Raw genomic sequence first — 27,801 nt, 5'->3', positions numbered from 1 at the left:
TCTGGTCACCTCATGGATGTGGAAGCTATGGAGAGGGGGCAGAGGGGATTTCCCAGGACGTTGCCTGGATTGGGAAACAAGTCTAATGAGGCCAGGTTAGCAGAGCTGGGACTTTTCTCTCTGGAGTGTAGAAGGATGAGAGGAGACTTGATCGAGGTTGACAAGATTCTGAGAGGCAGAAATAGGGTGGACGGACAGCGCCTGTTTCCCAGGGCAGGATCAGCAAACACCAGAGGATGTGTATAAAGTGAAGGGAGGGAAGTTTAGGGGAAACGTCAGGGGGACATTTTTTACACAGAGAGTTGTGGGTACCTGGAGTGCCTTCCCAGGGGTGGTGGTGGAGGCTGGAACATTAGGGGCATTTAAGAAACCCTTAGACAGGCACATGGATGGAAGATAAATATAGGGTTCCAGGGAAAGGCAGGTTTAGTATTATTTTTAAGGAATATATGGGCCAGCACGACATTGAGGGCTGAAGAACCTGCATTGTGCTGTAGTGTTCTATGAGTGCTTTGTCTCCGCCCACCCCGGTCCACATCAGTGGCAGAACTGTCAGATCTGCTGTTACCACAGTGCCATCATTCAGTTCTGTTCCACAAAGTACCAATGTTGAACGCCAAGTCCCTGCATCATTTGAATGTGCAGGGGAGACGCGTGCAGAGTTGTCCAGCTGAAAGGAATTCCGTCTGTCAATACACCCTGCCTCTGGGTGACTGTCCAGGCTGCCGTTTGGCACACGGCACATTAATGCTCAGCCTGACGGTGTTTGACAAGGCAAAGGTTTTATTATTAGTGTTTGTTGTTGAAAGTCCAGTTCGTGAGGAACGGGGAGCCCATTTCCACAAACATCTGTCGCTCAAACAGTGAAGAAGGTGGCCCAGATCTTACCCCCCACCTCACACATGAGGTGATGCAGGCAATCCACGGTCCCATTGTGGTACCCTGCCCATTATCAGTCATGGCAGAAACCTCCCAGTCGTGCCAGGCACATGTATGGGTTACCGGGAGGGGAGGCGGGTGGAGATCAACAACACACACACACACACACACAGCGTACCTTCAGTGCACATCGATCAGTGTACAACTAGTACATGTGGATCTGACTACCTGAATCAGTTGGGTCCCACACATCTCTCATACATGGACCCTCACTGGGGGATGGGTCCTACAAACTGACCCTTACTGGAGGACAGGTCTCACACATGGATCCTCACTGGGGGAACGGGTCCTACAAACTGACCCTCACTGGAGGACAGGTCTCACACATAGACCCTCACTGGGGGGACGGGTCCCACACACACTGACCGTCACTGGGGGGTCGGGTCCCCCACACACTGACCCTCTGGGGGGACGGGTCCCACACACACTGACCCTCTGGGGGGACGGGTCCCACACATGGACCCTCACTGGGGGGACGGGTCCTACAAACTGACCCTCACTGGGGGACAGGACGCACACATCTCTCACATGGACCCTCACTGAGGGATGGGTCCCACACACTGACCCTCACTGGAGGACGGGTCCTACAAACTGACCCTTACTGGAGGACAGGTCTCACACATGGATCCTCACTGGGGGACGGGTCCTACAAACTGACCCTCACTGGAGGACAGGTCTCACACATAGACCCTCACTGGGGGGACGGGTCACCCACACACTGACCCTCACTGGGGGGACGGGTCACCCACACATAGACCCTCACTGGGGGGACGGGTCCCACACACACTGACCCTCACAAGGATTGGGTGGACAGTGTGGGGGTCCCCTGATTGGCTAGATAGTGGAAGTAGCACCAATTGGCCGGATGATGGAAGAAGCTCCCTGATTGGCCAGACAGTGGGAAGCCCCAGGATTGGCCAGATGGTGCGAGAAGACCTGTGATTGGCGAGATGGTTTGAGATACTCCCTGATTGGGTAGACAACGGGAGAAGCCCTGTGATTGGCCAAACACTGTGAGAAGTCATGATTGGCCGGATGGTGTGGAAATCCCCCTGATTGGCCAGATGATGGGAGAAGCCCTGTGATTGACCAGATGGTGGGAAAAGCCCTGTGATTGGCCGGACAGTGGGAGAAACCCTGTGATTGGCTGGGCAGTGGGAGAATCCCTGTGATTGGCCGGACGGTGGGAGAACCCCTGTAATTGGCTGGACGGTGGGAGAAGCCCTGTGATTGGCCGGATGGTGGGAGAAGCCCTGTGATTGGCCGGACGGTGGGAGAAGCCCTGTGATTGGCCAGACGGTGGGAGAAGCCCTGGGATTGGTCGGATGGTGGGGGAATCCCTGTGATTGGTCGGTTGTGTGTGGGAGGGTCTGACTGGGTCAGTGGTTTTGGGAGCGCCTGTGTGCTGCCATCTCCAGCATCTCAATGCCCCCGAAGAGCCTTTCCTGGAGGATGAAGAAGATGACCATGCTGGTGAAGTACCAGCGGGCCAGGGTGGAGGAGCAGAGCAGCAGGAAGGTGCCAAGCACAAAGCCTGTCCAGTACACCATGGAGAACAGCTTGATGAGGAAGACCCGGCCCCTAGATTTGCAGGGAGGCACCAGGGCCTGTGTCTGCCCCCGAGCCTGTCCATCTCGCTGACGCCTGCCCCTTCTCAACCAGACATGGCTCCTCCCCTCCACCCACATCCGCTCCCGACCCCGCAGCTGACCCCACCAGCGTCTCCGACTCTGGCCTCGATCCAGGCTCTGGTCCACAAGATCAACTGACCCTGGACCCTGATCTGGGCTCCAGTCCTTTGCTTGTTGCTGCTCCAGCTCCAGGCACTTCCCCTGGTCTGGGCTCCAGTCAGTGCTCTGTTCCTGCTCCGGGCTGTGCTCCTGCTCTGGACTTTGGTCTGAGCTCCGCTCTGGCTCTAGGTTTTGTTCCTGGATCTGTTCCAGCTCTGGCTCCAGGCCATGGAAGGAGCGGTCTCCCTGGTAGAAGTGGTGCAGCAGCTGCTCCTTGTCCCTCCAGCGGAGTCGGCACCATTCCTGCAGCCCCTCCAAGGTTACAGGGAGGTGGGCAGCGGGGTGACGCCGCACGTGGAAGTGGATCTCCCTGGGGAACTGGCCGGTGAACAGGTCCCTCTCTGACTGCGGGATGTTGTAGGGGTAGGCCACCGTCACGTCGTGGATGGCATCCACGTTGGAGCCTGGAGAGGGAGCACAGGGTCAGGGAGAGGAGACACAGCGTCAGTGAGAGGGATGTTACAGGAGAACTGGGATCAGTGAGGGGGGAGCACGGGGTCAGTGAGGGGGGAATCACGGTATCGGTGAGGGGGGGAATCACGGTATCGGTGAGGGGGGAATCACGGTATCGGTGAGTGGGGGAATCACGGTATCGGTGAGGGGGGGGAATCACGGTATCGGTGAGGGGGAGCACGGTATCGGTGAGGGGGAACACGAGATCGGTGAGGGGGAGCACGGTATTGGTGAGGGGGAGCACGGTATCGGTGAGGGGGAGCACGGTATCGGTGAGGGGGAGCACGGTATCGGTGAGGGGGAGCACGGTATCGGTGAGGGGGAGCACGGTATCGGTGAGGGGGAGCACGGTATCGGTGAGGGGGAGCACGAGATCGGTGAGGGGGAGCACGGTATCGGTGAGGGGGAGCACGGTATCGGTGAGGGGGAGCACGAGATCGGTGAGGGGGAGCACAGGGTTAGTGAGGGGGTGATCACGGTATCAGTGGTGGGGGGGAAATCACAGTATCAGTGAGGGGGTCACAGGACAGGGGGAGCACGGGGTCGGTGAGGGGGAGCACAGGGCCAGTGAGGGGGAGCACAGGGCCAGTGAGGGGGAGCACAGGGCCAGTGAGGGGGAGCACAGGGCCAGTGAGGGGGAGCACAGGGCCAGTGAGGGGGAGCACAGGGCCAGTGAGGGGGAGCACAGGGCCAGTGAGGGGGAGCACAGGGCCAGTGAGGGGGAGCACAGGGCCAGTGAGGGGGAGCACAGGGCCAGTGAGGGGGAGCACAGGGCCAGTGAGGGGGAGCACAGGGCCAGTGAGGGGGAGCACAGGGCCAGTGAGGGGGAGCACAGGGCCAGTGAGGGGGAGCACAGGGCCAGTGAGGGGGAGCACAGGGCCAGTGAGGGGGAGCACAGGGCCAGTGAGGGGGAGCACAGGGCCAGTGAGGGGGAGCACAGGGCCAGTGAGGGGGAGCACAGGGCCAGTGAGGGGGAGCACAGGGCCAGTGAGGGGGAGCACAGGGCCAGTGAGGGGGGTCATGGGTTGGGAGGAGAATGGGGTCAGTGAAGGGGTCATGGGGCAGAGGGTCACGGTGTCAGTGGGGGGGGACTCACCCTGCCGCAGCTGGTGGACGATGAAGGCGAAGCCGGTGGTGCGGGGGTGAAGAACGTACTCGTACTTTGGCAGACCCTGCGCCTCTGCAAACTCGTCACTCCGCACCTTGGTGGTGGCTGGGGGAAGGAGGCCGGGTCGTCACCCCAGGAAAGACCCCCACACCCTCACCTCCTGCTGACTCCACTCCCTCCCTCCCACTGACCCTCACATCCCCTCCTCCCCTCCTGCTGACCCCCACACCCTCCCACACCCCATCACCCTCCCACTGACTCCACCCCCTCTCCTCCCTCTGACCCCCACCCTCTCCCGCTGATCCATCTCTTCACCCTCCTGCTGTCCCCCACCCCCTCAACTTGTTAACTCCCACACCGCCTCCTGCTGACCCCATACCCCCTCCCCTCCCACTGACCCCACACTCCCTTCTGTGAACCCCACCCACCCCATCCTGCTGACTCGCACCCCCTCCCCTCCTGTTGACCCTACACCCCTACCCCTGCCCACTGACCCTTCCCACTGACCCCACATGGGGTGGGGGTTGGGGAGGGGGAGAGGGGAGGGGGAGAGTGACATTCCCCAGACCAGGAGGTCAGCAGGGTGAGGGTAAGCCCACCTGTCAGATCGGTGCCCTCAGGGAAAATGAGCAGCTGCAGTGGGACACGAATGGAGCAGAGGTGTTCAAGCATGAGGCGCAGGTGTGGCTGGTCCCTCTCCCACCTCCTCTCGATGAAGATGAAGCCAGCGGCTTGCATCGCCCAGCCTGGGTGGAGGAGATCACAGGGTGTGGACAAACATGAACTCAGGGGAAGGATAATACATTCCACCTGAGTAACCGTAACCCAGCAGCGCATAGAGTCAGGTCTCCGCATTCAGGTCACTCCACCCTGATCTCGTTCCACTGTTTCCATCAAACATTTCCCTGCTCCCGTTTTCAGAAAATGTAAAACATTCCAGCACAGTACAGGATCTTCGGCCCACAATGTGGTGCTGAATGACAGAAACACATTCAACAATCTAACTCTTCCCTCCCTCACACCCAGAACCTTCTATTCATGTGTCTGTCGAAGAGTCTCTTAAATGCCCCCAATGTTCCAGCCTCCACCACCAACCCTGGCAAGGCATTCCAGGCCCCCACAACACTCTTTGTAAAAAAAAACCTACCCATTACGTCTCCCCTAAACTTCACACCCTTCACTTTGTACACATTTTGTAGTCCCGCAGGGATCTGTTCTGGGACCCCCTGCTCTTTGTGATGTTTAAAATGACCTGGATGAAGAGGCGGACGGATGGGTCAGGAAGTTTGCGGATGACACGAAGGTTGGAAGAGTTGTGGATGGAGCTGAAGGTTGTCAAAGGTTACAAGAGGATATCGACAGAATGCAGAGTTGGGCAGAAAAGTGGCAGGTGGAGTTCAATCCAGATCAGTGTGAGGTGATGCATTTTGGACGGACAAACCAGGAGGCTGAGTCCAGGGTTAATGGTCGGTTACTAAAGGGTGTGGATGAACTTTATAGAAACTAAATTATACCCCCTTGCTTGAGAATTGAGAAGGACTTAAATAGATGGATCTCCCTGCCCATAATTTGAGTGGGCAGGCTTAACTGTGTTAAAATGAATGTGTGGCCGAGACTTCAATACCTCTTCTAGAACTGCCCGTGGCGTTGCCCTGGCGATTATCCCAAAATTTGCTCAACGAGTAAGAACATTTTTATGGAATGGAAAGGCAGTCAGGTGCTCTAAGACCTGGGATTAGAGTCTGGGTAGATTAGGAACGCCAGACTTCAAGAAATACTTTTGGGCAGCCCAGTCGAGAACTTTTGCCTCTATTGTTCCACCGCTGCCTTCAGATAAGATCTTTTCTGCAGAACAAATTAAGTCCAACTCTGGCCTTATCAACGTGCAGTGACATAGAGGCCCTGATTCGAAGGGGGAAACAGACAGAAGTTCATCTCGGCAATGTATCTCTTGCTCCAAGCGGAAGGACCTAGACCAGGCCTTCATAACGCAAGGCAGAGGTAGGGTTCGGACCTAGGAATAGCGATTGATGAGCAGACCAGTGTCAGACCAGCATGACTGCAATCATTAATGCACGGTACAGGCCGGTGCAGTACAACTTTCTACACCAGCTGTACCTGACGCTGCAAAAATGAAACAGATCTAAACCAGAATGGTCAGATAAATGCTCTAGATGTGGCACTGAGACAGGACCCTTTGTGCATGTAACCTGGACATGGACCAAGGTGAGACCTTTCTGGGTGGAACTAGGCCAAGTCCTAGAAAATATTATAGGTAAAAAATTCCACAGGACCCAGAGTTGTTCCTGTTGGGAAACATGATGGACACAAGACTCTCAATGAATCTGCCCAAATTCCAAATCCATTTCATAATGATCGTATTGGCCGTGGCCAGGAAGTGCACAGCGGCCACCTGGAAATCTGACTCCTGCCTGAGCATTACTCGCTGGGACATGGAAATGTAAAGCTGTGTTCCCTTGAAGGAGAAAGTAGAACAATTTTAAAAACATTTGGTAACCAGACTTAAATTCCATAAGAGCACAATTGTAGCATAGACCATCGTGCCTCGCCACCCCACCTCCCCCGTCTATCCCTTAATCAGTGGAGGGCGGGGGGGTTTTCCATTCCATCCCAACCAGGAAAAGTGGTAAGAAAACAGCCTGAGCTCTGGCCGCCAGGTTGTGACAAACCCATAAACCCGATATATGTTTCACACCTTTGTGAGTGACTTGAAAGTCGTGTGTAACTGTGGTTAGTTCAGTGTAAATGTTGAGGGTGGGGATGGAGGGGGACAAAAAGAGCTTTGTCTGCAGAAAACTGTATATAATGGATAATTATAAACTGTAGTCAATGCTGATACTGTAACATCGGCATTAAACATAGAAACATAGAAGACAGGAGCAGGAGTAGGTCATTCGACCCTTCGAGCCTGCTCCGCCATTCAACGAGATCATGGCTGATCTTAAAGTTCAGTACCCCGTCCCCGCCTTCTCTCTGTCACCCCTAATTCCCTTGTACTGAAGAAACAGATCTAATTCCCTCTTAAATATATTCAATGAACCTGCCTCTACTGCCCTCTGTGGCAATGAATTCCACAGATTCACCACCCTCTGGGTCAAGAAATTCCTCCTCATCTCGGTCCTAAATGGTTTGCCTATTATCCTCAAACCATGGTCCCGGGTTCTGGATTTTCCCACTATTGGAAACATCCCATCTGCATCCATTCTGTCCAGTCCTGCCAGAATTTTATGTCTCTATGAGATCCCCTCTCAATCTTCTAAACTCCAGCGAGTACAATCCCAATTTGCGTAATCTTGCCTTATAAGTCATTCCTGCCATTCCAGGTCTCAGCCTGGTGAATCACCTCTGCACTCCCTCCATTGCAAGAACATCCTTCCTTAGATAAGGCGACCAAAACTGCACACAATACTCCAGGTGGGGTCTCACCAAGGCCCTGTACAGCTGCAGTAAGGTATCCTTGTTCCTAGACTCAAACCCTCTTGATATGAAGGCCAACATACCATTTCCCTTTTTAACCGCCTGCTGTACCTGCATGCTCGCCTTCAGAGACTGGTGTACAAGTACCCCTAGGTCTCTCTGCACTTCCCCATCTCTTAATCAATTGCCATTCAAATAGTAATCTGCCCTCCGGTTTGTATTACCAAAATGGATAACCTCACATTTATCCACATTGTAGTGCATTTGCCATGGATCTGCCCAGTTCCCCAATTTATCCAAATCACACTGGAGCTTCCTGACCCCCTCTTCCATGCACACAACCCCTCCTAGCTTAGTGTCATCTGCAAATTTGGAGATATTACATCCAATCCCCTCATCCAGATCATTAATGTAAATTGTGAACAGCTGGGGTCCCAGTACAGATCCCTGTGGCACCCCACTGATCACCGCCTGCCACTCAGAAAACGAGCCATTTATCCCAACTCTCTGTCTTCTACCTGCCAGCCAGTTCTCAATCCACATCAATACTTTGCCCCCAATCCCATGAGCCTTGATTTTGGAAGCCAGTCGTTTATGCGGGACCTTATCGAAGGCCTTTTGGAAGTCCAGGTACACCACATCCACTGGCTCTCCCCCATCTATTTTACCTGTCACCATCTCAAAGAATTCCAATAGATTTGTCAAGCACGATTTACCTTTTTTAAATCCATGTTGACTCCGTCCAATCCCTTCTCTGCTAGTCATATGCTCCGCTATTACATCCTTAATAATGGATTCCATCATTTTGCCCACTACTGATGTAAGGCTCACCGGCCTATAATTCCCCACTTTTTCTCTACCCCCCCTTTTTAAATAGTGGGGTAACATTAGCTACCCTCCAATCCATGGGTACTGATCCTGAGTCTATCGAGTTCTGGAAAATAATTCTTAAAGCATCTGCTATCTGAATGGCCACTTCCTTAAGTACCCTAGGATGTAGATTATCAGGCCCTTGGGATTTATCAGCCTTCAATCCCATCAATTTCCCCAAGACCATGTTCTTAGAGATACTGATTTCTTTCAGTTCCTCCCTTGCATTAGTCTCTATGTTTCCCAACATCCTTGGGAGGTTATTTGTATCCTCTCTTGTGAAAACAGAACTAAAGTAAGAATTTAATTGGTCTGCCATTTCCTTATTCCCCGTTATATATTCCCCTGATTCCGACTGCAAGGGACCTACTCTGGATTTCACCAATCTTTTCCTCTTGACATATTTATAAAAGCTTTAGCAGTCAGTTTTTATGTTTGCCGCAAGCTTACTTTCGTAATTTATTTTTGCTCTCTTGATTAATCCCTTTGTCCTCCTTTGGTGCATCTTGAACTGTTCCCAGTCTTCAGATTTGGTACATTTTTTGGCCAATTGATATGCTCTCTCTTTGGACCTAATGCCGTCTCGAATTTCCCTTGTTATCCACGGTTGAGTCACCTTTTTTGGTTTATTTTTATGCCAAACCGGTATAAACGATTTTTGCAATTTCTCCATTAGATCTGTGAATGCTTTCCATTGTCTATCCACAGTCAACTCCCCCATAAACACCACCCAATCAATCTTACTCAACTCCCGTCTCATACCATCATAATTCCCTTTATTTAAATTCAGGACCTTAGTCTCGGTTTTAATTTCTTCACTCTCCATGTCGAGTGAGAATTTGATCATATTGTGATCGCTCCTACCCAAAGGGCCTCGTACAACAAGATTGTTGATTAGCCCCTTATCATTACATAATACCCAGTCTAAAATGGCCTGCTCCCGAGTTGGTTCCTCGACATATTGGTCTACATAACCGTCCCGTAAACATTCAAGGAATTCCTCCTCCTCAGTATTTTTACTAATTTGACTAGTCCAATCTATATGCAAATTAAAGTCTCCCATGATGACGGTTGTTCCCTTATTGCACGGTTCTCTAATTTCTCTTTTAATGCCTTCCCTCACCTCTACATCACTATTTGGAGGCCTATATACCACCCCCACTAACGTTTTCCGCCCCTTGCTATTCCTCAGTTCTACCCATATAGATTCCGCATCTTCCGAGTTAATATCCTTCCTGTCAATCGTGTCGGTCCCTTCTCTCACCATCAATACTACCCCACCCCCTTTTTTTTCTTGCCGATCCCTCCTAAATATCGTATACCCCGGCATGTTAAGTTCCCAGGCTTGCCCAACCTGCAGCCATGTTTCTGTAATCCCAATCAAATCATATTTGTTTATCTCAATTTCCACAGCTAATTCATCTACCTTGTTCCGAATGCTTCTTGCATTAAGATATAAAGCCTTCAGATTTGCTTTTTTCACCCTCCTTGCTCTTTTCATACTTGACCACTCCTAACTGGGACACTGAACACTTTCACACTTGCAAGGAGCCATCCGCAGGGTTAGGTCTGCTCCCCCTTCTACCAGTGACATCTTGACGCACCGAGTGACGGTAGACCTGCTCCAGATCCCGATCAATGTATTATGATCTCAAATTTAAACAAGATTAGTCATGCCTAATTATAGCATAATTAAGCTTTATGTACAGCACAGTATGAGCCCTTCAGCCCCTGTTGTTGCAAAGACCATATAAACCTTTATAGGGGACCGTGGGAAAATGTTAGCAATAAAGAGCAAAACTTGACAATTTTTTAACAGTGTGGGAAAGTTGGTAGTGATATCACGTAGAATTATACAATGTGGGAAAGTTGGTAGCAACATCACGTAGAATTATAGAGTGTGGGAAAGTCGGTAGCGACATCACGTAGAATTATAGAGAGTGGGAAAGTTGGTAGCTCTATCGCATACAATTTATACTGCGTGGGATAGTTGGTAGGGCTATCAGGTACAATTTATACAGTGTGGTATAGTTGGTAGGGCTATCTTGTACAATTTATACTGCGTGGGATAGTTGGTAGGGCTATTGGGTACAATTTATACAGTGTGGTATAGTTGGTAGGGCTATCGCGTACAATCTATACAGTGTGGGAAAGATGGTGGTGTTATCACGTACAATTTAAACAGCGTGGGAATGTTGGTAGCACCATTGCGTACAATTTATACAGCGTGTGAAATATAGTGGCAATATCGCGTACAATTTATACAGTATGGCAAAGTTGGTAAGGCTATCGCATACAATCTGTACAGCGTGGGAAAGTTTGTAGGGCTACCGCATACATTTACACAGCATTGGAAATTTGGTAGGGCTACCGCGTACAATCTCCATAGGTGGGAAGGTTGGTAGCGCTGTCGCATACAATTTATACAATGTGGGAAATTTGGTAGGGATATCGCGTACAATTTAAACAGTGTGGGAATGTTGGTAGCACTAACATGTAGAATTTATACATCGTGAGAAAGTTGGTAGCACAATCGCGTACAATTTATACAGCATGGGAAAGTTGGTAGGGTTATCGCAGAAAATCTATACATTGTTCGAAAGGTTTTAGCTGTATCATGTACAATTTATACAGTGTGGGAAAGTTTGTCGGGCTACTGCATACATTTATACAGCATTGGAAAGTTGGTAGGGCAATCGCGTACAATTTATAGTGTGGGAAAGTTGGTTGTGCTATCTCGTACAAATTATACAGCATGGGAAAGTTGGTTGTGATGTCGCGTACAATTTATACAGTGTGGGAATTCGGTTGCATTATTGTGTATAATTCATAAATACAGTGGGAAAAAAGAGATGGTAGACTTGCCCTCCCAGAATGCTGTGTGGCAGATAAAGGGCTGCACACATGGAGCATTGATGTTGGAGTTTCTCTGATGCACGGCCTTCTCCGTGATCAAGTCCACCATTGCTTTTTCTCACCGTCCTTATAAATTGTACACTACGGCACTACCAATTTTCCTATGCTGTTTAACAATTGTCCTCTGTTGTTATTTATTTCCTCCCTCTTTCTTCTGCTGTGTCTTCCCCACAGCAACATTTATTCCTTCATTTTAATCTTTTCTTCCTTCGTGTTCCTGCATTCATGCAGGGTCATTTCAATCCCACAATGCAGTTACCCGTTTCACACTTGCCTGACTACAACACCAGCGTCTGCAGGTGCCAGCAATTGTACTAGGGGTTGAGGCCATCAATCCCCGGCGTGAGATGATGTCACCTGACACCGGCGTTGAGCTGATTTTCCTTTCACACTAGACTTTTTAAAGGCTGATTGGCGATTAATTCCTGGAATCCCTTGCAAGTGTGAAAAGGGCTTATGAGAGGCATAGATAGGGTGGATGGCTAACACCTGTTTCCCAGGACAGGATCAGCAAACACCAGGGGACATGTGGAAAAAGTGAAGGGAGGGAAGTTTAGGGGAGATGTCAGGGGGAAGATTTTTTAAACACAGAGTTGTGGGGCCCTGGAATACCTCGCCAGGAGCGGTGGTGGAGGCTGGAATATTGGGGGCATTTGAAAGACTCTTAGACAGTGTCATCTGCAAACTTCACCACAAAACCATTCACTCCATAATCTAAATCATCCATATGCATTGTCAAAAGAAGCGGCCCCAACACCGACCTTTTGTCACCTTCGACAAAATTCCACCTCTTCATCCAGGTCATTGGGTCCCTCCTGGCCCCCAAAAATCACCCACAGTCCCTGTGCCTCAAGGACCGAGGGTGATGGCGGCTCTCAGCAGCCCCATCTCTGGGGGCGCCCTCTTGATCAGTGAACACTAAGTGGCCAGCCTTCCACTGAATGGACGGAACCGCCTACCTCCTCTCCCTGTTGAGGCTGCTTCTGCGCCAGTGGCCTTGCTTCCTGTCTCATACCCAGCATGCCAACTGTGTGGACCTACCAAAGCCTGGGATGGACTTCAGGGAAGACTTGAGGCAGATCTTCTCCATTCGGAGGTAGCTGTATCGGAGCAGGCAGTTCCAAAGGTACATCCAGTCCAGACGCGTGCGGTGGTTCATGATGATGACACTGCGTTCACCAGGAACAAACCCGTCTCCCGTGATCACCACTCTGACACCCAGCACCATCTCCAGTAGCGCCTGCCACACACAGGAAAACGGGCATTGCTGTGATCATTGAGCAGAAACAGTTCACACCAACGCTGCAACAGGATCCAAGGCTCAGTCCACTAATGGGTTCAGGCAGAGCAACAGTGAAAGGGGGAGGGGGGAATGGCTGGAGACGGACGGGGGGGGGGAACGGCTGGAGACGGACGGGAGGAACGGCTGGAGGGGAAGGGATGGAGACGGACAGGGGAAGAACGGCTGGAGATGGACAGTGGGAATGGCTGGAGACGGACGGGGGGGGGACGGCTGGAGACGGACGGTGGGGGGGGAATGGCTGGAGACGGACGGGAGGAACGGCTGGAGGGGAAGGGATGGAGACGGACAGGGGAAGAACGGCTGGAGATGGACAGTGGGAATGGCTGGAGACGTACGGGGGGGGACGGCTGGAGACGGACGGTGGGGGGGGAATGGCTGGAGACGGACGGGAGAACGGCTGGAGGGGAAGGGATGGAGACGGACAGGGGAAGAACGGCTGGAGATGGACAGTGGGAATGGCTGGAGACGGACGGGGGGGGACGGCTGGAGACGGACGGTGGGGGGGGGAATGGCTGGAGACGGACGGGAGGAACGGCTGGAGGGGAAGCGATGGAGACGGACAGGGGAAGAACGGCTGGAGATGGACAGTGGGAATGGCTGGAGACGTACGGGGGGGGGACGGCTGGAGACGGACGGTGGGGGGGGAATGGCTGGAGACGGACAGGAGGAACGGCTGGAGGGGAAGGGATGGAGACGGACAGGGGAAGAACGGCTGGAGATGGACAGTGGGAATGGCTGGAGACGGACGGGGGGGGGACGGCTGGAGACGGACGGTGGGGGGGGAATGGCTGGAGACGGACGGGAGGAACGGCTGGAGGGGAAGGGATGGAGACGGACAGGGGAAGAACGGCTGGAGATGGACAGTGGGAATGGCTGGAGACGGACGGGGGGGGGACGGCTGGAGACGGACGGTGGGGGGGGAATGGCTGGAGACGGACGGGAGGAACGGCTGGAGGGGAAGGGATGGAGACGGACAGGGGAAGAACGGCTGGAGATGGACAGTGGGAATGGCTGGAGACGGACGGACGGGGGGAACGGCTGGAGACGGACAGGGAAAGAACGGCTGGAGATGGACAGGGGGAACAGCTAAGGATGGACGGGGGGAACGGCTGGAGATGGACGGGGGAACGGATGGAGATGGACGGGGGAACGGATGGAGATGGACGGGGGAACGGCTGAAGACGGACGGGGGGAAGGGCTGGAGATGGACGGGGGAACGGCTGAAGACGGACGGGGGGAAGGGCTGCAGGGGAAGGGATGGAGACGGACAGGGGAAGAACGGCTGGAGATGGACAGGGGGAACAGCTGAAGACGGACGGGGGGAACGGCTGGAGATGGACGGGGGGAACGGCTGGAGATGGACGGGGGGAACGGCTGAAGACGGACGGGGGGAACGGCTGGAGATGGACGGGGGAACGGCTGGAGATGGACGGGGGGAAAGGCTGGAGATGGACGGGGGAACGGCTGGAGATGGACGGGGGAACGGCTGAAGATGGACGGGGGGTGGTCAGCTGGAGACGGACAGAGGGGAATCGGCTGGAGACAGACGGGGGAACGGCTGGATATGGATGGGGGAAACGGCTGGAGGGGAAGGGATGGAGACGGACAGGGGAAGAACGGCTGGAGATGGACAGTGGGAATGGCTGGAGACGGACGGGGGGGGGGGAACGGCTGGAGACGGACGGGGTGGGGAACGGCTGGAGACGGACGGGAGGAACGGCTGGAGGTGAAGGGATGGAGACGGACGGGGGGGGGACGGCTGGAGACGGACAGTGTGGGGGGGAATGGCTGGAGACGGACGGGAGGAACGGCTGGAGAGGAAGGGATGGAGACGGACAGGGGAAGAACGGCTGGAGATGGACAGTGGGAATGGCTGGAACGGACAGGGGGGGGAACGGCTGGAGACGGACGGGGGGGGGAACGGCAGGAGACGGACAGGGGAAGAACGGCTGGAGATGGACAGGGGGAACAGCTAAGGATGGACGGGGGGAACGGCTGGAGATGGACGGGGGAACGGCTGGAGATGGACGGGGGAACAGCTGGAGATGGACGGGGGAACAGCTGGAGATGGACGGGCGGAACGGCTGGAGATGGACGGGGGGAACGGCTGGAGATGGACGGGGGAACGGCTGGAAATGGACGGGGGGAACGGCTGAAGACGGACGGGGGGAAGGGCTGGAGGGGAAGGGATGGAGACGGACAGGGGAAGAACGGCTGGAGATGGACAGGGGGAACAGCTGAAGACGGACGGGGGGAACGGCTGGAGATGGACGGGGGAACGGCTGGAGATGGACAGGGGGAACGGCTGAAGACGAACGGGGGAACGGCTGGAGATGGACGCGGGAACGGCTGGAGATGGACGGGGGAACGGCTGGAGATGGACGGGGGAACGGCTGGAGATGGACGGGGGAACGGCTGGAGATGGACGGGGGGAACGGCTGAAGACGAACGGGGGAACGGCTGGAGATGGACGGGGGGAACGGCTGGAGATGGACGGGGGAACGGCTGGAGATGGACGGGGGAACGGCTGGAGATGGACGGGGGAACGGCTGGAGATGGACGGGGGGACGGCTGGATATGGATGGGGGAAACGGCTGGAGGGGAAGGGATGGAGACGGACAGGGGAAGAACGGCTGGAGATGGACAGTGGGAATGGCTGGAGACGGACGGGGGGGGGGGAACGGCTGGAGACGGACGGGGTGGGGATCGGCTGGAGACGGACGGGAGGAACGGCTGGAGGGGAAGGGATGGAGACGGACGGGGGGGGACGGCTGGAGACGGACAGTGGGGGGGGAATGGCTGGAGACGGACGGGAGGAACGGCTGGAGGGGAAGGGATGGAGACGGACAGGGGAAGAACGGCTGGAGATGGACAGTGGGAATGGCTGGAACGGACAGGGGGGGGGAACGGCTGGAGACGGACGGGGGGGGGAACGGCTGGAGACGGACAGGGGAAGAACGGCTGGAGATGGACAGGGGGAACAGCTAAGGATGGACGGGGGGAACGGCTGGAGATGGACGGGGGAACGGCTGGAGATGGACGGGGGAACGGCTGGAGATGGACGGGGGAACGGCTGGAGATGGACGGGGGAACGGCTGGAGATGGACGGGGGAACGGCTGGAGATTGACGGGGGAACAGCTGGAGATGGACGGGGGGAACGGCTGGAGATGGACGGGGGAACGGCTGGAGATGGACGGGGGAACGGCTGGAGATGGACGGGGGGAACGGCTGAAGACGGACGGGGGGAAGGGCTGGAGGGGAAGGGATGGAGACGGACAGGGGAAGAACGGCTGGAGATGGACAGGGGGAACAGCTGAAGACGGACGGGGGGAACGGCTGGAGATGGACGGGGGAACGGCTGGAGATGGACAGGGGGAACGGCTGAAGACGAACGGGGGAACGGCTGGAGACGGACGGGGGGAACGGCTGAAGACGGACGGGGGGAAGGGCTGGAGGGGAAGGGATGGAGACGGACAGGGGAAGAACGGCTGGAGATGGACGGGGGAACGGCTGGAGATGGACGGGGGAACGGCTGGAGATGGACGGGGGGAACGGCTGGAGATGGACGGGGGGAACAGCTGGAGATGGACGGGGGAACGGCTGGAGATGGACGGGGGGAACGGCTGAAGACGGACGGGGGGAAGGGCTGGCGGGGAAGGGATGGAGACGGACAGGGGAAGAACGGCTGGAGATGGACAGGGGGAACAGCTGAAGACGGACGGGGGGAACGGCTGGAGATGGACGGGGGAACGGCTGGAGATGGACGGGGGGAACGGCTGAAGACGAACGGGGGAACGGCTGGAGATGGACGGGGGAACGGCTGGAGATGGACGGGGGAACGGCTGGAGATGGACGGGGGAACGGCTGGAGATGGACGGGGGAACGGCTGGAGATGGACGGGGGGTGGTCAGCTGGAGACGGACAGAGGGGAATCGGCTGGAGACAGACGGGGGAACGGCTGGATATGGATGGGGGAAACGGCTGGAGGGGAAGGGATGGAGACGGACAGGGGGAACGGCTGGAGATGGACAGGGGAACGGCTGAAGACGGACGGGGGGAAATGGCTGGAGACGGATGGGGGGTCAGCTGGAGACGGATGGGGGAACAGCTGGAGACGGACGGGGGAACGGCTGGAGACGGACGGGGGAACGGCTGGAGACGGACGGGAGGAACGGCTGGAGGGGAAGGGATGGAGACGGACAGGGGAAGAACGGCTGGAGATGGACAGTGGGAATGGCTGGAGACGGACGGGGGGAGAATGGCTGGAGACGGACGGGGGGAACGGCTGGAGACGGACGGGGGGAACGGCTGGAGACGGACGGGGGAATAGCTGGAGACAGACGGGGGGAATGGCTGGAGACAGACGGGGGGGAAGGGATGGAGACGGACAGGGGGAACGGCTGGAGATGGACAGGAGAAACGGCTGAAGACGGATTGGGGGGGAAACGGCTGGAGACGGATGGGGGGGATCAGCTGGAGACGGACAGGGGGGAAATCGGCTGGAGACAGACGGGGGAATGGCTGGAGATAGATGGGGGGAACGGCTGGAGGGGAAAGGATGGAGACGGACAGGGAGAAATGGCTGGAGACAGATGGGGGAACGGCTGGAGATGGATGGGGGGGAATGGCTGGAGACGGACGAGGGAATAGACTCTGCATTGGAATGGCACCAGCTCCATTGGAAGCAGGCATGGAGAGTGGAAGCCAGTGGTGGGGTCTTCACGGACGCAGGGCTTCTCACTCACCACGGGCAGGGTGAACCACACGGCCACCACACGGTCAGTGATCCAGCGATACCACGGCACGGACACCAACATGAGAGGCAGCAGTGGGCCCAGAAGGAAAACACTGCCGAACAGACTGCTGAAGAAGAGGAGCAGCAGGATGAGAAGGCCTTTCAACGACAGCATCCTGGCAAAGGAGAAATCGTCACTGCCATGGCACTCCAACACCCAGACTTTCCCTGGCTGTGGCACACAGCAAAGTTGTCAATAACTCCGGGTACATTCCTAGTGGGGACGGGTCTGTCCCTGGGTAACACCAGGGTACAGTCCTGGTGGGGACGGATCTGTCACTGTGTAACACTGGGGTACAGTACTGGTGAGGACGGATCTGTCACTGTGTAACACTGGGGTACAGTACTGGTGAGGACGGATCTGTCACTGTGTAACACTGGGGTACAGTACTGGTGAGGACGGATCTGTCACTGTGTAACACTGGGGTACAGTCCTGGTGAGGACGGATCTGTCACTGTGTAACACTGGGGTACAGTACTGGTGAGGACGGATCTGTCACTGTGTAACACTGGGGTACAGTACTGGTGAGGACGGATCTGTCACTGTGTAACACTGGGGTACAGTACTGGTGAGGACGGATCTGTCACTGTGTAACACTGGGGTACAGTACTGGTGGGGACGGATCTGTCACTGTGTAACACTGGGGTACAGTACTGGTGGGGACGGATCTGTCACTGTGTAACACTGGGGTACAGTACTGGTGGGGACAGGTCTGTCTCTGTTTTAAGTCAAACTTATTGTCATCTGATTGTACAAGTTCAAACTGTTGAAACAACGTTCTCTGGTCCTCGGTGCTAAACACACAGACACACAATCTGACAACACACAGACAAATGTTATATCTATTAAAATACATAAATAAAGATTGTTTGATGAATATGAGAATCTTAGATGATTGGTGTGAAGTGGTGGATTAACCATTAGGCTGAAACCTCGGAGCTCAGAAGGTAAGGGGGCCCTTTCCACCCGATACAGGTCTGTGCAGGGCTGCCAGAACAGAACTCTTTACATGAGGCAGAGCAAGGGAGATTTACCCACAATGTAAAGCGGTGCAGAAACTATTCCATCTTGCTCGCCTTAAAAAGAATACAGGTGATCGTCAGAGAGGAGGAGGAGCTATGAGAGGCTGTGGGGTTAATTGGTATGGGGCAATAAAAGGTGGGAAAGACAAAGAAGCGGCCCAGTGAAGGAATGGGTCCTTGAGACTTTGGCTCGAGAGGCTTCGGCGAGCAGAGGTTGAAGACGAGCGTGCTGGACTAAGGTAAGACATTCACAGTTAATTTAATAAGGTGTGAGGAGTTTTCTGTTCTCAGTATCACATGGGGGATGTCATGGAGTCTTCACATCTCCCGGACATCCACGTGTGCACAAAGTGGGCTGAGCTGCAGCGTCTAAGGGGTTTCAGGGAACTTGAGCTGCAGCTCAATGACTTCACTCTGGTTAGAGAGAATGAGGCTATCGTAGACAAGAGCTACAGGCAGGTGGTTGCACAGGGGCCACAGGAGGAGGGGCAGTGGGTTACCGTTAAGAGGAGTCAGGTTCATGTGCAAGCACCCGAGTCTGTAATCTTCAGAAATCAGTACTGAGGAGGGGGAAGAGTCAGACTATAGTGGGCAGAGGTGTGGTGCCAATCTCTGTGACCCAGAAAGGTAAGGATAAGAGGAAAAGGGCGATAAGTCATAGGGGATTCATGGTCAGGAAGACAGACAGAGGTTTTTGTGGAAGTGCTAAGGAAAACCAGATGGTGGTTTGCCTTCCTGGTGCCAGGGTTCGGGATCTGACAGTGCAGCACAGCGGCGGATGGACAGTGGAAGGGAATCTGTTGCTGAGCCCTTTCAGGGGAGCGGAGGTAAGTTGTCCAGAGACTGGACACCAATCCCCCTCACGGACCCGGATCACCCTCCATTCCCTGTCCCCCTCTCCAGCCTGTCCCCCAGTCCCATTGACTCATCAACTCAGTCAATGCTGGTAAGCCTCCAGCGCCTGTTGTGCCATGTGGGTCAGATGATGTGACAGAGCAACAGCCCAACTCTTAGCACCAAGAATCAATTTTCATCAAGGATTAATATTTATTATATTTAATGAAAATTATAATAAATTGCATGTCTTGTCCGTCGCCAAAGGCGAGCACCGGCACCAAACTGCAGGTGCCAAAATGTCCGATTCTGCAACCAAACACCAACTGGTGTATTCCCAGCACAAACCCGGCAGAAAGAATCTGTGGGCATCAAAAGCCATGGGGCAAGGTCGGAAGGGCCATGGGGTGAGGGCAGGGGGGAAAGGTCGGGAGGGCCTCACTAAACCTCAGCCTAGGGACCTGTGTGGTAGTTAATCCACCACCGTTAGTGTGAGCAGTTCCTTTGGTCGTTCATCATTCTCCCTGCCTGTGGGAAGAAGCTGCTCCAGAGCCTGGCGGTGCTGGCTCTGATCCTCCTGGATCTCTTCCCTGACGAGAGCAGCTGAAAGATGCAATGTGCGGGGTGGAAGGGGTCTTCCATGATTTTGCCTACCCTCTTCAGACAATGATCCCAGAAGATCACGTCGATGGGGGGGAGGGAGACTCCAGTGATCCTCTCGGCCACTATTATGTTCCTGTGGATTGACCCTGATCCATTTCTCTGTAGTGACCATCCCCACACTGTGATGCAGCCGGACAGGACCCTCTCAATAGAGACTCCTGTAGAAGGTTGACGTGATGGTGGCCGGTGCCCTTGCCCACATCACTCTTCTCAGGAAGGGCAGTCGCTGTTGCACCTTCCTGATAAGTGAGGAGATGATGAGTGTCCACAATGGGTTACTCATTACGTGAACTCCAAGGAACTACAGAGTTGTTGCTGTGTAGTGGAGGGTGGGTGTTCCTGTTCCCCCTGAAGTCCACGATCATCCCCTTTGTCTTGTCCATGTTGAGACTCAGGCTGTTACTCTAACACCGTGTCGAGTCAGGAGATTTTTCACCTCTTCCCTTTAATGCGACTCATCATTAAGGTTTGGTGACGAGGCCAACGACTGTTGTGACTTGATGACACTTTTGGAGCTGGTTCTGGGGATGCAGTCATGGGCTGAGCACACAGCCCTGAGGGGCACCAGCTCTCAGAGTGACAGCGTTCTGCTACTGACCCGGACAGACTGTGGTCTTTCAGTTGGGAGATCCAGGATGCAGTTACAGAGAGGGGTGTTGAGTGATAGCTTCTCGACTAGCCTCCAGGGAACGAGCATATTAAACTCCTGAGTATCCACGTTTCCTTCTCATGCCCTGGGCACTTCTGCTCTGCTTCAAGCTCGTTTACTGAACCCAGTGCACTCTCTCTCCCCTGTGAATCGCCCCTCCTGCTCTCTCTCCCCAAGCACTTGCAGGGTTGGTGGAACTGCAGCCTCACCACACTCGGGTCACAGGTGTTTTCATCTCTGCCTGACTGCAGTTGCCAGAACTGGCTATCCAAACCGCAGGGATTCACCAGCGCCAGAACGGATGACAGAACAGCAGCGACACAAACCACTCGTCTGTAGTGGAGAGGAAGAATCCACATTTCAAACCAGGATGACTCATTGTGACAGGGTATGACAGAAAGAAAGCAGTTTGAAATTGGGGACTAGTATAGAAACATAGAAGATAGGAGCAGGAGTAGGTCATTCGGCCCTTCATGCCTGCTCCACCATTCAATGAGATCATGGGTGATCGTAAAGTTCAGTACCCCGTCCCAGCCTTCTCTCCGTAACCTTTAATACCCTTATACTGAAGAAATATATCCAATTCCCTCTTAAATATATTTAATGAACCTGCCTCTACTGCCCTCTGTGGCAATGAATTCCACAGATTCACCACCCTCTGGGTAAAGAAATTCCTCCTCATCTCGGTCCTAAATGGTTTGCCTATTATCCTCAAACCATGGCCCCACCATTGGAAACATCCCTTTCGCATCTATTCTAGCCAGCCCTGACCCCCTCTTCAGTGCACACAACCCCTCCCTGCCTAAATGCTTGAAGCCGTCATTAAAGACGAAATAGTGAAACCTTTGGAACGTAAGGGTTCAATCAGGCAGATGCAGCATGGTTTTAGAAAGGGAAGTTCTTGTTTGACAAACTTGTTAGGATTCTTTGAGTTAAAAGGAGGGGCAAAAGGTTGGAGAGAGCCGTGGTTTTCAAGGAATATTGGAAACTTGGTTCGAAGAAAAAGGGAGGCGTACATTAGATATAAGAAGCATGGAGTTAAGGAGACGTTTGAAAGATACATTGAATGCAAGAGGAATCTTAAGAGAGGAATTAGGAAAGCTAAAAGAAGGTACGAGGAAACTATGGCAAGCAGGGTGAAAACTAATCCAAAAGAGTTCTACAAATATGTTAATGGTAAGAGGAAAGCTAGAGACAAAATTGGTCCCTTAGAAAATCAGAGCGGAAAACTGTGTGTGGAGCCTAGAGAAATGGGGGAGATATTGAACAGTTTCTTTTCTTCGGTATTCACTAAGGAGAAGGATATTGGGAGATGTGAGATAAAAAAAAGCAAATTGGGTAAATATGGGGAATATAGAGATTACAAAAGGTGTAGTTTTAAGGCTTTTGAAGAATATAAAGGTGGATAAGTCTCCAGGACCAGATGGGATCTTCCCCAGGACATTGAGAGAAGTGAAGGAGGAAATAGCAGAGGCTCTGGCGGTAATTTTCCAAATGTCATTAGATATGGGGATAGTGCCGGAGGATTGGCACATTGCGCATGTGGTTCCGTTATTTAAAAAGGGTTCAAGGAGGAAGCCTGGCAACTATCGGCCTGTAAGTTTGACGTCTGTGGTAGGTAAATTAATGGAGAAAATTCTTAGAGATAGTACTTATAAACATCTGGATAGACAGGGTCTGATCAGGAGCATTCAACATGGATTTGTGGGAGGAAGGTCATGTTTGACCAATCTGATTGAATTTTTTGAAGAGGTGACTAGGAATGTGGATGAGGAGTGGATGTTGTCTATATGGACTTCAGTAAGGCCTTCGATAAGGTACCACATGGAAGGTTAGTTAGGAAGGTGCAGTCTTTAGGTATAAATTTTGAGATAGTCAAATGGATTGAACATTGGCTGAAAGGGAGAGGCCAGAGAGTGGTAGTGGATAATTGTCTGTCAGGTTGGAGGCCGGTGACCAGTGGTGTGCCTCAAGGATCTGTATTGGGCCCATTGTTGTTCGTTATTTACATTAATAATCTAGATGATGGGGTGGTGAATTGGATTAGTAAATATGTAGACGCACCAACCCTCTTTTCAATCTTCTTCAGCATGATGCTGAACCAAGCCATGAAAGACCCCAACAATGAAGACGCTGTTTACATCCGGTACCGCACGGATGGCAGTCTCTTCAATCTGAGGCACCTGCAAGCTCACACCAAGACACAAGAGAAACTTGTCCGTGAACTACTCTTTGCAGATGATGCCGCTTTAGTTGCCCATTCAGAGCCAGCTCTTCAGCGCTTGACGTCCTGCTTTGCGGAAACTGCCAAAATGTTTGGCCTGGAAGTCAGCCTGAAGAAAACTGAGGTCCTCCATCAGCCAGCTCCCCACCATGACTACCAGCCCCCCCACATCTCCATCGGGCACACAAAACTCAAAACGGTCAACCAGTTTACCTATCTCGGCTGCACCATTTCATCAGATGCAAGGATCGACAATGAGATAGACAACAGACTCGCCAAGGCAAATAGCGCCTTTGGAAGACTACACAAAAGAGTCTGGAAAAACAACCAACTGAAAAACCTCACAAAGATAAGTGTATACAGAGCCGTTGTCATACCCACACTCCTGTTCGGCTCCGAATCATGGGTCCTCTACCGGCACCACCTACGGCTCCTAGAACGCTTCCACCAGCGTTGTCTCCGCTCCATCCTCAACATCCATTGGAGCGCTTTCATCCCTAACGTCGAAGTACTCGAGATGGCAGAGGTCGACAGCATCGAGTCCACGCTGCTGAAGATCCAGCTGCGCTGGGTGGGTCACGTCTCCAGAATGGAGGACCATCGCCTTCCCAAGATCGTGTTATATGGCGAGCTCTCCACTGGCCACCGTGACAGAGGTGCACCAAAGAAAAGGTACAAGGACTGCCTAAAGAAATCTCTTGGTGCCTGCCACATTGACCACCGCCAGTGGGCTGATAACGCCTCAAACCGTGCATCTTGGCGCCTCACAGTTTGGCGGGCAGCAACCTCCTTTGAAGAAGACCGCAGAGCCCACCTCACTGACAAAAGGCAAAGGAGGAAAAACCCAACACCCAACCCCAACCAACCAATTTTCCCTTGCAACCGCTGCAATCGTGTCTGCCTGTCCCGCATCGGACTTGTCAGCCACAAACGAGCCTGCAGCTGACGTGGACTTTTTACCCCCTCCATAAATCTTCGTCCGCGAAGCCAAGCCAAAGAAGAAGAAAGAAAGAGACGATACTAAGATAGGTGGAATAGTGGATAATGAAGAAGGTTTTCAAGGAAGGATTGCAGAGGGATTTGGGCTGCTTAGAAAAGTGGGCTGAAAAATGGCAGATGGAATTTAATGCTGATAAGTGTGAGGTGCTTCATTTTGGTAAGAAGAATCAGAATAGGACATGCGTGGTAAATGGGAGAGCATTGAGGAATACAGAAGAGCAGAAAGATTTAGGAGTAACGGTACATCGTTCCCTGAAGGTAGAAACTCACGTGAATAGGGTGGTGAAGAAGGCTTTTAGTATGCTGGCCTTTATCAATCATTGCATGGAATATAGGAGTTGGGAGGTGATGTTGAGATTGTATAAGACATTGGTGCGGTCTAATTTGGAGTTCTGTGTGCAGTTCTGGTCGCCTAATTATAGGAAGGATATAAACAGAGTGGAGAGAGTGCAGAGAAGGTTTACCAGAATGTTACCTGGGTTTAAGCATCTAGAGTATAGGGAGAGATGGGACAGATTAGGTCTTTATTCTTTGGAGCGTAGAAGGTTGAGAGGGGATTTGATAGAAGTATTTAAGATTATGAAAGGGATAGACAGAGTGGATGTGGATAGACTATTTCCGTTAAGAGGAGGAAAGATTAAAACAAGAGGACATGAGTTAAGAATTAAGGGGCAGAGGTTTAGAGGTAACATGAGGGGGAACTTCTTTACTCAGAGAGTGGTAGCCGTGTGGAATGATCTTCCGGGAGAAATAGTGGCGGCGGAGTCAATTGTATTATTTAAGAAAAGGTTGGACAGGTCTATGGATGAGAAGAAGATGGAGGGTTATGGGCATTGTGCAGGGAGGTGGGACTAGAAAGGGGTGTTTGGTTCGGTGCGGACTAGAAGGGCCTAATGGCCTGTTTCCGTGCTGTAATTGTTATGTATGTTATGTTAATATAATGGGTGCGGTGGATAGAGGAGAACAGGTTGATATTGTATATTTGAATTTCCAGAAAGCGTTTGATAAGGTGCCGCACAAGAGACTTCTCAGTAAGTTACAGGAAAGTGGAGTCCGGGGAAGTCTATTGGCCTGGATTGAACATTGGTTGTCTGACAGGAGGCAGAGAGTCGGGATAAATGGGAGTTTTTCAGGTTGGCAGAGAGTGGTAAGTGGGGTGCCGCAGGGGTCAGTGTTAGGCCCACAACTGTTCATCATTTACATTGATGATTTGGAGGAGGGGACAAAATGTGGTGTAGCCAAGTTTGCGGATGACACCAAATTGAGTGGAAGAGCAAATTGTAATGAGGATGTGGAGAGTCTGCACATAGTTAAGCTGGATGAGTGGGCAAAGGTCTGGCAGATGGAGTACAATGTTAGTAAGTGTGAGGTGATCCACTTTGGCAAGAAAAATAAAAGAGCTGAATATTATTTAAAGGGTGAAAAACTACAGCATGCTGTTGTGCAGGGGGACTTGGGAGTGCTTGTGCATGAATCGCAAAAAGTTAGGTTGCAGGTGCAGCAGGTTATTAAGAAGGCAAATGGAATGTTGGCCTTCATCGCTAGAGGAATTGAATTCAGGAGTAGGGAGGACATGTTGCAACTGTATAAGGTACTGGTGAGACCGCACCTGGAGTACAGTGTCCAGTTCTGGTCTCCATATTTGAGGAAGGATATACTGGCTTTGGAGACGGTCCAGAGGAGGTTTACTAGGTTGATCCCTGGGATGAAGGGGTTGACTTATGATGAAAGATTAAATCGTCTCGGATTGTATTCGCTCGAGTTCAGAAGAATGAGAGGAGATCTTATAGAAACATATAGGATTATGAAGGGTATGGATAGGATAGATGTAGGAAGGTTTTTTGAGCTGGCCGGGGAAACTAAAAAGTCTCAAGATTTGGGGGAGTAGATTTAGGACAGAGATGAGGAAAAATAGTTTTTCCCAGAGAGTAGTGAATGTTTGGAATTCTCTAACCAAGGAAGTGGTTGAGGCTGCCTCATTAAACATATTTAAAATTCGGTTAGATAAATTTTACATGATAGAGGAATTAGGGGATATGGGGAGAAGGCAGGTTGGTGGAGTTAGGTCATAAATTAGATCAGCCATGATCGTATTGAATGGAGGAGCAGGCTCGATGGGCCATTTTTGGCCTACTCCTGTTCCTACTTCCTATGTTCCTCCTAGCTTAGTGTCGTCTGCAAATTTGGAGATATTACATCCAATCCCCTCATCTAGATCATTAATGTAAATTGTGAACAGCTGGGGTCCCAGTACAGATCCCTGTGGCACCCCACTGGTCACCGCCTGCCACTCAGAAAACGAGCCGTTTATCCCAACTCTCTGCCAGCCAGTTGTCAATCCACATCAATACCTTGCCCCCAAGCCCATGAGCCTTGATTTTGCACGTCAGTCGTTTATGGGGGACCTTATCGAAGGCCTTTTGGAAATCCAGGTACACCACATCCACTGGCTTTCCCCCATCTATTTTACCTGTCACCATCTCAAAGAATTCCAATAGATTTGTCAAGCACGATTTACCTTTTGTAAATCCATGTTGACTAGTTGGATCAATATCTCAAACTGACTGCAAGTCTTGACAACAACCCCAGAGGGTTCCTGGCAACCCTAGCTCCTCCACCAGCTGGGATAGGGGGACCAAAGGCAGAGCACAGAGAGCAGGGAGTGGCGTCCAGTCATTGCACTGGGTGTCCACAGTGACTGTGTCCACACAGGAGAAATCAAATTGTTTGGAGGCTTCCACACTGTCACCTGACAGGAGACACATCACCCATCAAGTCCCATAATGCTCGGCCCTGCTGGCTACCATCTCCCCGTTCATTTGTCTAACGCAGCCTGTGTGAGCTGGCAGACCAGCCCATCAGGGAACCACAGGCGCCCACCCCCCACTCTCCACACACCCAACACACTCCTGTCTGTCCGCTGCTCCTTCCCTCTGATCCTGTAACCACTTGTCGCAACTCTGATCGTGTATTGGCCGGGAACAGCTCCGGACCCCTCTCCACCGAAACCACACGGCCTCCTGAGGTGCCAACAGCATCTAGCAGGCTGGAACCCCGTTCAACAAGAAACTCAGCGGGGGCAGGGATGGGGGTGGTGGGGAGGTGCACGACCGTGCCGGAGAACCCCCGAATGTTAGGTGCTGTTCTTGAGGCGCGAACACTGCATTCCCTTCCCCTTTGTTTAGCGGCTGTGTGACCTGTTGAGGGTTATTGAACATCCAAAAGACGTTACGGGACAAACAAACAGAGTACAGCCAAACCCCCAATGAAACAGGGCGAAGCAACAATCACAGCCGCCTCTGTTACACAGCAAATTAAACTACACACGTGATGCTCCGGGGTCCTAACGTCCCCGAATTCGCCCACTGTCCCCAGGAACTCACCCACTGTGAGCTCCCGCTCCAACACCACACGGGCTCAGCATAATGGTGAGGGGTGGGCTCAGCATAATGGTGAGGGGTGGGCTCAGCATAATGGTGAGGGGTGGGCAGGCAGCTTGCCCCATCCCCTCCAACTCTGGACAGCCAGGTCCAGCACCATCCCACAAGGGGATCCCCTGCTGGGGGATGCCCCGCACGCCCGACGCCTCCAGCAGGTCTGGGCACCGACACCAGTTGGAACAGAGGTGGGTGGGTTCAACACACAAGCTCACCTGCACAGAGCGGAGCCCGGCGCTTCCTGCCCACGGCACAGCCAATGAAAGCCACGGGCCGCTCCCGTCTCGTCCAGGCGACTGGGCCAGCCACCTCCTGCCCAGGGGGGTCCCTCCCTCCCCTCCCCACTCCTCCCCTCCCCA

General features: G+C 53.0%; 1 protein-coding gene across 2 annotated transcripts; it reads right to left on the bottom strand.

Moving 5' to 3' along the window:
- Positions 1-765: 765 nt before the first annotated feature.
- lclat1 (lysocardiolipin acyltransferase 1) lies at positions 766-27,801 on the bottom strand. Of its 2 annotated transcripts, none has more exons than XM_069888010.1 (6): positions 27,658-27,801; positions 17,564-17,729; positions 12,556-12,754; positions 4,890-5,036; positions 4,279-4,395; positions 766-3,133 (listed from the first exon to the last, which is right to left on the bottom strand). In XM_069888010.1, the coding sequence occupies exons 2-6, from the start codon at positions 17,726-17,728 to the stop codon at positions 2,319-2,321; spliced, it is 1,443 nt and encodes a 480-aa protein (XP_069744111.1). In that variant the 5' UTR covers position 17,729; positions 27,658-27,801; the 3' UTR covers positions 766-2,318. The 2 variants fall into 2 exon arrangements, with proteins under 2 accessions (XP_069744111.1, XP_069744112.1); XM_069888011.1 differs by having other exon boundaries at positions 17,564-17,681; positions 27,658-27,800.

The sequence above is a fragment of the Narcine bancroftii genome, chromosome 6 (assembly GCF_036971445.1).
Source record: "Narcine bancroftii isolate sNarBan1 chromosome 6, sNarBan1.hap1, whole genome shotgun sequence".
Classification (NCBI taxonomy): domain Eukaryota; kingdom Metazoa; phylum Chordata; class Chondrichthyes; order Torpediniformes; family Narcinidae; genus Narcine; species Narcine bancroftii.
This window is presented reverse-complemented; position numbering and strand designations above follow the sequence as displayed.

Coding starts and splice junctions, on each gene's coding strand:
- lclat1 (XM_069888010.1), bottom strand. CDS start 17,728: ATGCTGTCGTTGAAAGGCCTTCTCATCCTGCTGCTCCTCTTCTTCAGC. Junction 5,037..12,555: donor GAAGTCCATCCCAGGCTTTG/GTAGGTCCACAC, acceptor TCCTCCACCCAG/GCTGGGCGATGCAAGCCGCT. Junction 3,134..4,278: donor CGTCCACCAGCTGCGGCAGG/GTGAGTCCCCCC, acceptor CTCCCTCTCCAG/GCTCCAACGTGGATGCCATC.